Raw genomic sequence first — 12383 nt, 5'->3', positions numbered from 1 at the left:
AGATATATATATATATATATATATATATATATATATGTATATACACACACACACACATACACACACAGGAAAGTGAAATGATAGGTAAAGAAAGAGAACTTCCTATTCTTCTGTTACTGTTTACCTGCTGATCTTCCCACTACAATGTACTACCTTGAATCTGAGCAATAGTGATAGTATAAATGAGACCCTAGGAGCCATAGCTTGGAAAGTAATTTGATATAAATTCATTCTTCTCAACTATTTTTAATATGATGTTTTTAAACATAATAGCAGTATTATTAATCAGTAGAAATGTCTTTGAATACTTTAGTAAGTGTCCACGGCTCAGTCTCCTGAATTTGCTTTATAATTACCTGCACTTCCTTGGGGATCTCATTTAGTCCATAACTGAAGATCATGTATGCTGATGACCTTGAAAGTTTTAGCTTTAGCTCTAGTATTTCCTCGAAGTCCAATATCAAACTTAATATGACAAAGTGAAGTATTGATTCTTCCCACTCGCTATACTTATCCCTGTATCTGCTCCTATCTTAGGGTTTGTCTTCAGTAAATGGCACCATAAGGTGGAGTCATCTTTGCTTGATTTCTTAGTACATGTTCCATCCATTACTTAATCCTACTGGTCCACTTTCACCACCACTCTAGGGCATCATCATCTCTCATGTGGTCTACAGGATTAATACCCTAACTGGTCTCTCTCCTTCCATTTTTTTTCCTTTGTCACAATCCTTTTTTCCCCCTCCCTTCACACAACAACAAATGATCTTTTTAAAACCTGAGACAGACCATGGTATTTCCTTCTTTGACATTCTCCAGTGGGCTTCCCAAAGTTCTTACTTTAACCACAAAACCTCATTCATTCTTTCCTTTAATTAGATCTCCAGCCTTACTTCCAATCATTTTTTGCTTCTGTCACTGTGCACCAGCTACATGGACCTTTTTTACTTTTTTGTGAACATATTAAGTGGGCCACTTCACTTGAAGTTCTCTACTTAGAATGCTCCTTCCCAAGTTATTAAATTGTTCCCTCTTGGGCTGGGGATGTGGCTCAAGCGGTAGCGTGCTCGCCTGGCATGTGTGTGTCCCGGGTTCGATCCTCAGCACCACATAACAAACAAAGATGTTGTGTCTGCCGAAAACTAAAAAATAAATATTAAAAAAAAATTGTTCCCTCTTTATTTGAATGTTTTCTCAAATGTTAGCTCTATAGAGGCTCTACCTGACCATTGATATGAAATAACCGCCATCATCTTTACTGCTTTTTAGCTCCTTCTCTCACTTTATTTTTCTTCATTATTCTTATGAGATAAGAATAATTTTATATGATAATTTTGTTTGTCTCCTATGTGAGCATATTCGTTGTCGCTTTCTTCTTTGTGTTTTGCCAATCACCCAGATAATGTAGAAGTCAGTGCTCATTAAATATTTGGTGAGTGAGCTGGACCTTGTGGCGCATGCCTATAATCCCAGTGACTCAGGAGGTTCAGGCAGGAGGATGGAAAATTCAAGGCCAGCTTGGGCAACCTAGTAAGACCCTGTCTCAAAATTTAAAAATAATTTTAAAAAAGATTAAAATGGATAGACATAGGGGCTGGAGTTGTGGCTCAGTGGTAGTGTGCTTGCCTCAAATGTGTGAGGCACTGGGTTTGATTCTCAGTACCACATATAAATTAAAAAAAAAAAGTCCAACAACTAAAATTAATAAAATAAATAAAAATTTTTAAAAAGGGCTAGGCATATAGTTCAGTGGTAAAACACCCCTGGATTCAGTCTTCAAAACTAAAAAATAAATAAATAAATAATAAAAAATGGCATATGAACGTTAATTTTTCTTCTTAAATTATTTAATAATGTATTTCCATTAAAGGAAAACTTTGAGGAGTAACCTATTCACGTAAGAGAATGGGTTGTTGGACCCACAGCCACAAAATAGAAATATAGTTATGCGCCACATAACAGTGTCTCAGTCCATGGTGGACCACATCTACCATGGTAGTCCCACAGATCATGATGAAACTGAAAATTTCCTATTCTGCCTAATGACATCATTGTCCTCATAATGTAGCTCATCACATTACATATTTGTGGTGATGTTGGGTATAAACAAACCTAGTATTCCATTGTCTAGTAAAATTATAACACATTCAATTATGTACAATACATACGTCTTGATAATAATAAATGACTGTTATTGGTTTATTTACTATGCTGTACTTTTTATATAGTGCACTTCTACTCATAAAATCTAAGACAGTATGCGTATTACACCACCAGAAGCCTCATACACCATGTGTTTATTGTGTCTTGATTACATCAAGAGACCATGTTCAGTTATTGACCTATATCATTTAGGTTTGTTTAAATACACTGTATGAGGTTCACACAATGATGAACACCTACCATATGTCCTATGTTCTCAGGACATATCCAAGTAGAATTATGACAAAAGTAGAATTATTAAATATTAATACCCATATCCCAACTCTGTTCCTTGGATACATTTACTTCCTAGTGCTTCTGTTTTTTAATGAGGCTTTGTGTTGTGTGCTCAGTATTTCCTCTGATTTTGTGTGTATATGTGATACAGGGGATTGATCCCATGTATGCTTAACCACTGAGCTATATCTTCACCCTTTTTATTTTATTTTATTTTAATTTTTATTTTGTTGGTGGAGCTGGGGATTGAACCCAGGGCCCTGTGCATGCAAGGCAAATACTCTACCAACTGAGCTACATTCCCCAGCCCATTCACCCTTTTTATTTTTGAGATAGGGTCTTGCTAAGTTGCTGAGGCTGGCTTTGAACTTGCACTCATCCTGCCTCAGCCTCCAGAGCTGTTGGGATTACAGGCTTGCACCACCACACCTGGCAGTATTTCCTCTACTTTTATGAAAGATCTATTGTGGAAAGAGCATAGATTTTTAGAGTAAGGTAGATTGGTGTTAAATTCCTGTTTTTTTACCCACTAGTTATAAAATCTTGGGCAAATTATTTAAGTTACTTGTGTTTCATTTTCTGTTTGTAAGGATTATTCAAGTTATGTCTCTGAATTTGTGAAGAAATTTTTATTATTCTCACTTAATAGATGAAGATACAAAGTTGAAAACATTTTTTTATTTGATTTAGGCAGCAGAGCCTAGAATGAAAGTCACTTCTGTTTTTCTAAAATCTGATTTGTGATGGGCATCTGGAATTCCTCTAGGCACATGGGACAAGAGATAACCTCAGTGTTGGGGTATGGTCCATTTTCGTATCCTGAGACTTCTTATGGTTGCAGAAGGTGCAGATGAACTGGGTTTCCAGAGTGCCTGTGGTCTTCTGGGGCTACAGCTTCTGTTTTGACTTTTTATGTCCCTGTCTACAGGTGGGCGATACGGCATTCATTGATCTTCCCTTGTTGGAAAGGCTGTACATGCTGTATTATTACACCTCAGAGGACACACTTGTAGGTTCTTTTGACCTGAATTTGGTCATAGAATACTCTAAAAAATAAAAATCTTCTCTTTCTCTAATTGTTATGTGTGTCTCTTGAATCTGGATTCAAGTTTTTAGTGAATAGAGATAATGGACATATTTTCATTGCTTCTCTGCAGAAGTGACTATTGAATTGAAATGTATTTTTCATGATCATAAGTAGTTCTCTATTCTTGAATATTGCTGTGTTCTGAATGCAACAACAGTTATTTTTATCATTAGAGTTAAAAGGAGAATAGCTCACGTGTTGACTGGTAGCTTAGTGGTCAGAGGAATAGTTCAAAGACTTAAATGTGGCAGAGTGTGAGCCCTTGGAATCAGACTGCTCAGGTTCACATCCCATTCCACCAACTCGCTAGGTTGCTTATCCTTTCTGTGCTTCAGTCTTTTCAGTCTCCTGTACTGTAAATAGTGATAACAATAGTATGTGTGCCACGGAGTTGTTGAAAATTAAGTGAGACCATGTAGGTAAAGTACTTTATGTCTGGTACATAATGCTAATTATTGTTCTTTTACATGTCTGTTCCCTTACAAATATTGAGCTACAGAAGGACAGAAATTAATTTTCTTAATATCAGGTTTTTTTAAATTATAGATATGTGTAGTTTAATGATGTGAATTCATTTCTGAGAATTGTGTTGTTAGCCTATTTTGTCATTGTGTGAACATCACAGAGTGTACTTACATGAAGATGGCAGTGATGTCATGAGGTGATATAATCTTTGGCACCACTGTCATATCAGTCTGTCGTTGACCAAAACATTGATATGCAGTGCATATCTGTACTTAATTTAGTAGGGAAAAACCCCCTTAGGTTTGAAGGTTGGACTTTGACCTGCTGTTCATCCCTTTTCTTTTTTAGGCTTGCAGTTGCAGAAATTATACCCCTGTTTTCACAGAGGTTGGTTACCAGAGCATTATGAATGTTAATGACCTCAAACTCAGGTTGTCCAGAGCTGGGCAAGAACACCTGCTACAGTTCTGGAATGAATTGGAAGAAACCCAACAGGTAGAACTTTATGCTGAACTCCAGGCCATGAACTTTGAGGAGTTGAACTTATTTTTCCAAAAGGCTATTGAAGGATTTAACCAGTCCTCTCACCAAGAGAAAGTGGATGCACGAATGGAGCCTGTTCCCCGAGAAGTGTTGGGCAGTGCTACCAGGGATCAAGATCAGCTCCACGCCTGGGAAAGTGAAGGTACTGAGCATATCTTACTTGTTATTAGAGACATACTAAAATGTTAAAGTAGCTGGATCATGTAACTAACATTTTAACTCTCATACTACCTTAAACCAGGTGACTGACCAGAAAGTGACAAATAATCTTGCCAGGATATCAGCAACATCTCTCATTGCTGGTCCTTGTATTTCATTTTCATTTCTATGTCCCATTTAAGGCTCTTCTCATTTAAGTCTTAATTTGCCTCAAAAGTCTCTTTGGTTTCTCAATTTCTATACCTCCACTGTCTTTTTTCCTCTGAGGGGAAAAAAAAAAAACTAAACATTTCAATTTAATTTGGTTTAATCTGAAAAATCTTCCCTAACTTGTCCCTGGCCTATATTTTCAGTCCCATTTTCTTCCCTGTTTCTCCCCATTCCTACTCCCACACATTTAAATGAACCAAAAAATTCCCCTTTTCCTGAACATTACATTATGCCCTTTCTGTCTTTGCTCATATTAATCCAACCTTGGTCTGGTCTTTGCCCTTTCTCTACCTAGGTGGGTCACCTGGGAAAGTCATCTCTTGGAGTTGTGGAGTGCAGTGGCTCTTCTGCTTGGGGATTTAACACACATTCTTTTGAGAATAGCAAAATACAAAAGGTAGAGTTAAGAGCTGTGGATATAATCTACTATTCTCTGAAAAGTAAAAGGTTGACTAAACATTGTAGCCAAGGCCCTTGAGTGTTTGTGCACGCTTTTTGTCCAATCTTGGCTTCATTTCCTCATTTGTGATTGAGCAGATTGGATTAATAATTTTCTGTTCTTTTAAAAATGCATTACTTGGGCTGGGGATGTGGCTCAAGCGGTAGTGCGCTCGCCTGGCATGCGTGCGGCCCAGGTTCGATCCTCAGCACCACATACAAACAAAGATGTTGTGTCCACTGAAAGCTTAAAAAAAAAAAATATATTAAAATTCTCATTCTCTCTCCCTCTCTCTAAAAAAAATGCATTACTTTATTGCAGAAGCTAGTATCAAAATAATAGAAATTGTCTATAATTTCATCAAATCCATTTTGAACTGTTTTTATTTTTTCATATCACCACCTGGCACTTGGTTGTATACATGTTGAGTGTAAATTTTTTTTTTTCTTTTGCAATGCTGGGGATTTTGCAGTGCATATGTTGACTGAGCACTATACCACGGAACTATATTCGTAGCCCAGTTGTATATGTTTCCTTTGATAGACGTGCAGTAATTTTAGATGTAATCATATCTTTATTTGCACCATACCATGTCTGTTTTTCTTCCAGTCTTTGGTGTCCTACATCTCATCCTGCCCACCCGCAAAAGAAAGATAACTGATATTATTAACCTTTTATATACTTGACTGTATCTTTTTCTAGGCTCACAAATTTACTGACAATAGAATTTATTTTGACATAATTATAAAAGCATGGAATATAATTTGTTCTAATTCAGTCTCTAGTACTTCCCCTTCCATTCTTCTCCTCCCTCCCCCTGTTCTCTTCCCTCTATTCTACTGGTTTTTCTTCTATTTACTTATGTATTTTTTAAAATTAGTGTCTTGTGGATGTACATGAAGGTGAGATTCACTGTGGTATATTCATAATTGTACATAGGAATGTTATGTGAGATTCATTCAACTGTCTTTCTCTTTCTCATCCCTCCTCACTTTCCTTTATTCCCCTTTGTCTACTCCACTGACCTTTCTTCTATTCTTTTTTTCACACCCCGCCTCCCACCTTATTTTGGATTAGCTTTTTCATATCAGAGAAAACATTCACCTTTGGATTTGGGACTATCTTATTTCACTGAGTATGATAGTCTCCAGTTCCATCCAGTTATTAGCAAATGTTATAAAGTATTCTGTTTTGTTTTTTTAAAATACTTTTTTAGTTGGAGATGGACATAACTTTAATTATTTATTTTTATGTAATGCTGAGAATCAAGTCTAGTGGCTTACACATGCTAGGCAAGTGCTCTACCACTGAGCCACAATCCCAGCCCAGGAAGTCATTCTTAAAGGCTGAGAAATACTCCATTGTGTATATAGAACACACTAAAAAAGCAGTTTGAAAATAATTGGATGTTCTTCAAGGAGGTGCCTTTCATATCTAAAATGCTTGGTGGTGGCTAATCTAGTGCCTTACTTAAACAATGACTCTGTGACTAAGATGTGAGAGAATGACTTTCAGATGAATCCTTGTGAATGGAAAGTTTTGGTGATATTATAATTTCCTTTCTTGAGATCCACTTCCTTCTTTCCTTGGGTTACCTCTGTTATTCCAGCTGCCTATATTTCACCTTGTAATTTTAAAGGTAAATCTTAGTATTAACTTTTATGGAAAGTCAAAACTTTTGATTTTTTGTGTAATGGCCGCAAGGAACAATCAGGACCTCCTGTAATTTGAATCTTTTTTTATGATCTTTTGGTTGGAATCTGTAGAACTTGTCTACATTTATGACTTTCCATTTAAACTATAATCCAGAACTATTAGTACCAAGGTGTATCATAAGAAGGTACAAAGCAAACTTCCTTCTGGCTTGTTTTCAAGCTAAATATTTATGTGGCTTAACCACAGTAAAGAGTGGAGAAGGAGACTTTGTAGCTGACATTATATTCTTTTTACTTAGCCAGAAATTACTATGTGTCTATGAATTTGTAACAAAATAAAGATCCTACAGTAGATCCTCAAAGAGAAGAGATGGTCATTGTGAAGATTATTATATTTCAGATAGTAAGAAAATCCTGGTAATTGAATGAAGGACAACTATTTTTCTTCTGGATGGGGAAAAGGCCTGTACAGTTATTTAAAAACGTCTTCTGGTTATTGAGATGATAGTGGACATTTTAAACCTAGGGTGAAGAATTCTTTTTTTTCTGAAGGATGAATACCAAGGTAACCTTCTTATTGAACAGAGATCTTGCTTAAATGTAGTTTTTGAAGTTTTATGGCCAGGTGTAAGCAATGGAATGAAGAAGAATAACTGGAAAATCTTTATTTTTTAAAGCTGAGATCTGCACGAGAAGTAATTAGAAGCTTTGAAAAGAATATCATTTTGGTAAAGATACACTGGGAAAATGTATTTGCTTAATAACCACCCCCCATTCTTTATTAAGGTGAATGCATATTTATTTGAGTAAAAAGTTTCTAAAAAATAATTCTGTTCAGTGTTAGTCTTTTTTTGCCTATAAAATTTTCCTATTAATCATAATGATGCTTTTTATTTTTTTATTTAGATTTTTTAAAGTTATAGATGGACACAGTACCTTTATTTTATTTTTATATGGTGCTGAGGATCGAACCCAGTGCCTCAAGCCTGCTAGGCCAGCACTCTGTCACTGAGCCACAACCCCGACCCCATAATGATGCTTTTAAAAAAATATTAGCACATTATAATTCTACATAGTAGTTTGATTCATTTTGACAAAGTCATACATGGATGGAATTTGATTTACTACGTTAATCCCTGTTCCCCCTGCTTTTCCCTCCCCTTCTCCCTCCTCCTTTCTTCCTCTACTCTACTGATCTTCCTTTTACTGATTTATCTATTTATTCATTTTTGATTGGTGCTTTTTCCATATACATAAAGGTGGATTTCCCTGTGGTATATTAGAGTATGCACATAGCGTGATTTTGTTAAATTCATTTCTCATTTCCTTCCCTTTCCTGTCCGTCCTCCCTCCTCAGTCTTCTATTCCTCTGATCTTTCCTGTATCTTTATGATATTCATTTCCCCTGTTTTCCCCCTTCTTTTACTCTACCTTCTGCACAAGAGAGAAAACATTTGACCCTTAATTTTCTGAGTCTGGTTTATTTCACTTAGCATGATATTCTCCGTTTCCATCCATTTACTGGCAATGCCACAATTTCATTTGTCTTTGTGTCTGAGTAAAACTCCCTTGTGTAGACACACCACATTTTCTTAATATAATTGTGCTTCTTTACCATATAATATTATAGTAGAAAAGCAATTGGATTGTTTAGAAGAAATGCATTCATGACATTATTTCTTCTACATTTTCTGAATTATAGTGTAGTGATAGTCTTAATAGATTTGTAATAATACAAGTAATATATGCTTATTTTAGAAAAATTGGAAAACACTGAAAATTACAAAGGAAAAAAATACAAGATCTCTTCCATCCTACAAACCAGAGATAATACTTACTAGTAATATTTTATCATATTCTCTCTCTCTCTCGCTCACTCTCGCTCTCTCTCTCAAACACACACTCACACACACATAAGCACAATTGACATAATTGTTTGTATAGTTGACTGAAGAATTTATTATAAAAAATTTCAACCATATTCAGATACAAATGTGTATAATTAACTCCCATATGCTGCCTTGTTTAAAAATTATTTTTTGCTACTTTTGCTTTATCTACCCCTCTTTTTCATCCCTTTTCTCTTTGCTGCACTATTTTAAGGCAAATCTTAAACATCTGTGATTTTTACCCTTTTATAGTTCAGTATATATCTCTTTATACGTGTTTTTTTTTTTTTACTAATTACAGTGCTGTTATTAAGCCTAATAAAATTTATAATAATCTATAATAATCCTCTCATGTCTAAAATGGGTTGAGTCAAATAGAGAGTTCACTGATTAGTTTGTGTTTGTGCTTAACATTTTGGGGAAACAGTTTCAGCCATACTGTGTAATTAAAACTTAAAGACTTTAAAATATTTCCTCTGACTAACTTTTTTGGAAAAGCTTTCATTTATTTCCACTAGTTGAATAGCCTTTTGATACCATTCTAATGTCTTGGAGTGCTGATAATTTAAAGAAAGTTCTGGCAGCCTTCAGAAGCACCTATGCTATTTACCTTCCTTGTTTCAGACACATGCCCAGGTTAAAGTGTACTGTGAAGTATATGGTAGGAACTTGTGCAAGCAGGAAATTATCTAGGAAACATCTGATCTCTTATAGTCTACTGTAAACTCTTGTAAGTATTATCAGGAAAAGCACTCAAATGCTCTTGGACCCACAACACAAGGAGAGAGAGAGATTCCTGCTCAGAAAATGTCTCACTGTGGTTTAAATTTTCATTTCTTTTCTTTTTTAAAACCTGTTATTTGATCTGTATTGAAGTCCCTCCTGTAGGAAAGTTATTAACTCTTACATTCTATAATGGAGAGATGAAAAAGATGATAACCTGAAACTTTTCAGGTTTTCTCATACATCTACAGAAGTTGTTTTAGAATAGGAGACATTCATAATTTCCTAATTGTCATATTGGCCAAGTATATTAATTAATTTTTCCAAGACAAATAGAATGGCATAATCAGTTCATTTTTCACCATGCTCCCACACAAAATTTATGTTCTGACACATACAGTTTGAAATAGTGTATTATTGCCATATAACAAAAAAGCGTATTGAATTTCATTGGTCCACTTAATTTTAATAGGTATTTTATCTGTCATTATAAGACATACTAATTTGTTATATGCTTTTGATAAACATTGCAGCTTTATTTTATACTGAAGTAGATGACTACTTTAGCCAGTGTACATGCAATTTTATACTGTAGACAACAGATGTAGCTGTGTCTATTTTTGAAAATGCCACTCTGATACTCCAGAGACTGCTTTCTTCCCTCTTGTTTTTCTCTGTCTACTCCTAAGTGAGGTGCATCGGCAGGAAGATATTAATGCAAAAGCTTTTTTGGCACAAATGTGTACAGATTGTGTTATAATTCTTTATAATATTTGTGGTTAGATGGAGCTAAGATGTAAATTTATGTTTATCTGGAGGTGTACACCTGGTGGGCATAATCTCAATGCCAGTTTTAAGTAGTGGTGACCAGATTAGTTATTAGGCCCACAGGTAGAAAGAAGAAAGTGTAGAAACTAACACGTTACTTGTTTGAATAAATGAGGCCAGTGTGAGTTGCTGGTTAGCAAAACTTTAAAACTGAAAAGAATGGGAAATTGGAATGAAGCAATACTTGAGGGAACTGATCCAAAGAAGAGAAAAGTTTATGCAGGGATATTTTGATAACTGGTTAGAACCTATGGAAATCACTGAATTGGTGTTCAATGGCATTAGGGAGCAGGTGCTGATCCACGGACTGTAGAAGAGTGGCTTTTACTTTTTTCAGGTAAGATAGCTAAGGGAAATAATTTTAAAAAGTAAAAAGTCCAGAAGATTGTCAAGAGCCCCATTAATGGTAAAACAACTTACAACATGTGCTCATGAGGCAAATATGTAGTACAAAAAGAACCAAAGTCACGATATTCAAAATATTTACCTGTAGCTTTTTAAAATGATGTTCAGAAATATTTCTGATTCTAATACCTTTGGTGGTATCTGAGTGTTCAGACAGACTGCAGTTCTATATGTTATTCTGAAATGGTACAAAATCTATTTTGGAGGAAAAATTGACCTGAAGAGACCCGAGGCTATTTATATTTATTTATCTTATTTAATTTGATCATGGGGTATCATTCCAGAACTGCTGGGAATGTAATTATAATAAAATGTTATTATATATTTCCTCAATACATATTTTCTAAATTTTGAAGAGTTTTGCATTCAGAAACAATTCCAACCCAAGAGACTGTGGATTTGTACTTTAAAATAATGCTTTGTGGATCAATTATAGCAGAATTAATTTATTCCCTAGAAACATAGTTTCTGATAACTCAGGGAATAACCCAGTGTTAAACAGTTTTCATATTTGTCTTATATGGTTCCCTGCTCCCTTCATTTCATTCAGGTTTTGTTACTTGGTGATTATGGAGCTTGCTTAAGGTAGACATAAATCTAGAATAAAGTTTTAGTGTTTACGACTGGGTTGTAACTCAGTGGCAAATTGCTTACCTAGCATGTGTGAGGTCCTGGTTCAATCCCAAAAAGCACACCAAGGGACCAAAAAAAAAATATATATATATAGTGTTTGGGAAGTTTTAGAGAATGTAGGCTCTTTCTTATTCAACAGCTTTTCTGTATAGGATGGTGGGTAAGAAGAGATTAAAAAAACAAAATGTGGGCAGTCTTTCATGAATTCAGTGGAAAAGAGAAGAAAGGGCAACAGAATTAGGAAGGAAGTTTACACATCTAAAAATTATAGTACTGTAATACATGCGTTAAATATTTGGACGTGGTAAGAGACTGTGGGAGGCAGTATGGTGTTTAGTGAATAGGTCCTGTTGTGAGTTTCTAATCTTGATTCACATTTACTAGCTATGTGACCTTGGGCAAGACTTAACTTTTCTGAGTATTTTGTCTCTAAAATTGAGAGTATTATATCTTATTTTGAGTTTTAAAGTTATTTTCTTATATTCAACTGTTACCGTACAAGTAAATGCTGTGAAGTTAATAATAAGGAAAATTCTGATTCTAGTTAAGGAAGAAAGAGAAAATTAAATCCCAATATCTACGGTCAACTTCAGATTAAAGGTAAAAATTATGAAAAAATATAATATTCTTTTAAACTTCTTTCATTAAAAAATAGCTGGAATAGCTGGTCACGGTGGTGCATGCCTGTAATCCCAGCGGCTCAGGAGGCTGAAGTAGGAGGATCATGAATTCAAAGCCAACCTCAGCAGAAGTTAGGCATTAAGCAACTCAATGACACCCTGTCTCTAAATAAAATACAAAATAGGGCTGGGGATGTGGCTCAGTGGTCAAGTGTCCCTGAGTTCAATCTCTGGTAACCCCCACCTCCACCCCACCAGTCAAATAGTTGGAATAGTTGCTATAGATAT

The 12383-nt window shown here is 35.2% G+C and overlaps 1 protein-coding gene and 1 non-coding gene across 3 annotated transcripts in view; one reads left to right on the top strand and one right to left on the bottom strand.

Annotated features, from left to right (window-relative positions):
* Uap1 (UDP-N-acetylglucosamine pyrophosphorylase 1) overlaps nucleotides 1–12383 on the top strand; it is a 37966-nt gene that overhangs the window by 2599 nt on the left and 22984 nt on the right. For both annotated transcript variants that reach the window (XM_048810124.1, XM_015491912.2), the window contains one exon: nucleotides 4340–4676. In XM_048810124.1, coding sequence (XP_048666081.1) covers nucleotides 4397–4676 — 280 coding nt within the window. In that variant the 5' untranslated portion in view covers nucleotides 4340–4396. Of the gene's footprint in view, nucleotides 1–4339; nucleotides 4677–12383 lie in introns of those variants that run through there.
* On the bottom strand, nucleotides 2671–2743 carry Trnaa-ugc. The gene has a single exon. It is a non-coding gene; the product is annotated as a tRNA-Ala (tRNA).

This window comes from Marmota marmota, unplaced genomic scaffold (genome assembly GCF_001458135.2).
Source record: "Marmota marmota marmota unplaced genomic scaffold, marMar, whole genome shotgun sequence".
In the NCBI taxonomy this organism is placed as follows: Eukaryota; Metazoa; Chordata; class Mammalia; order Rodentia; family Sciuridae; genus Marmota; species Marmota marmota.
The sequence above is the reverse complement of the archived record's forward strand: the minus strand, read 5'-3'. Positions and strand labels throughout refer to the sequence as shown.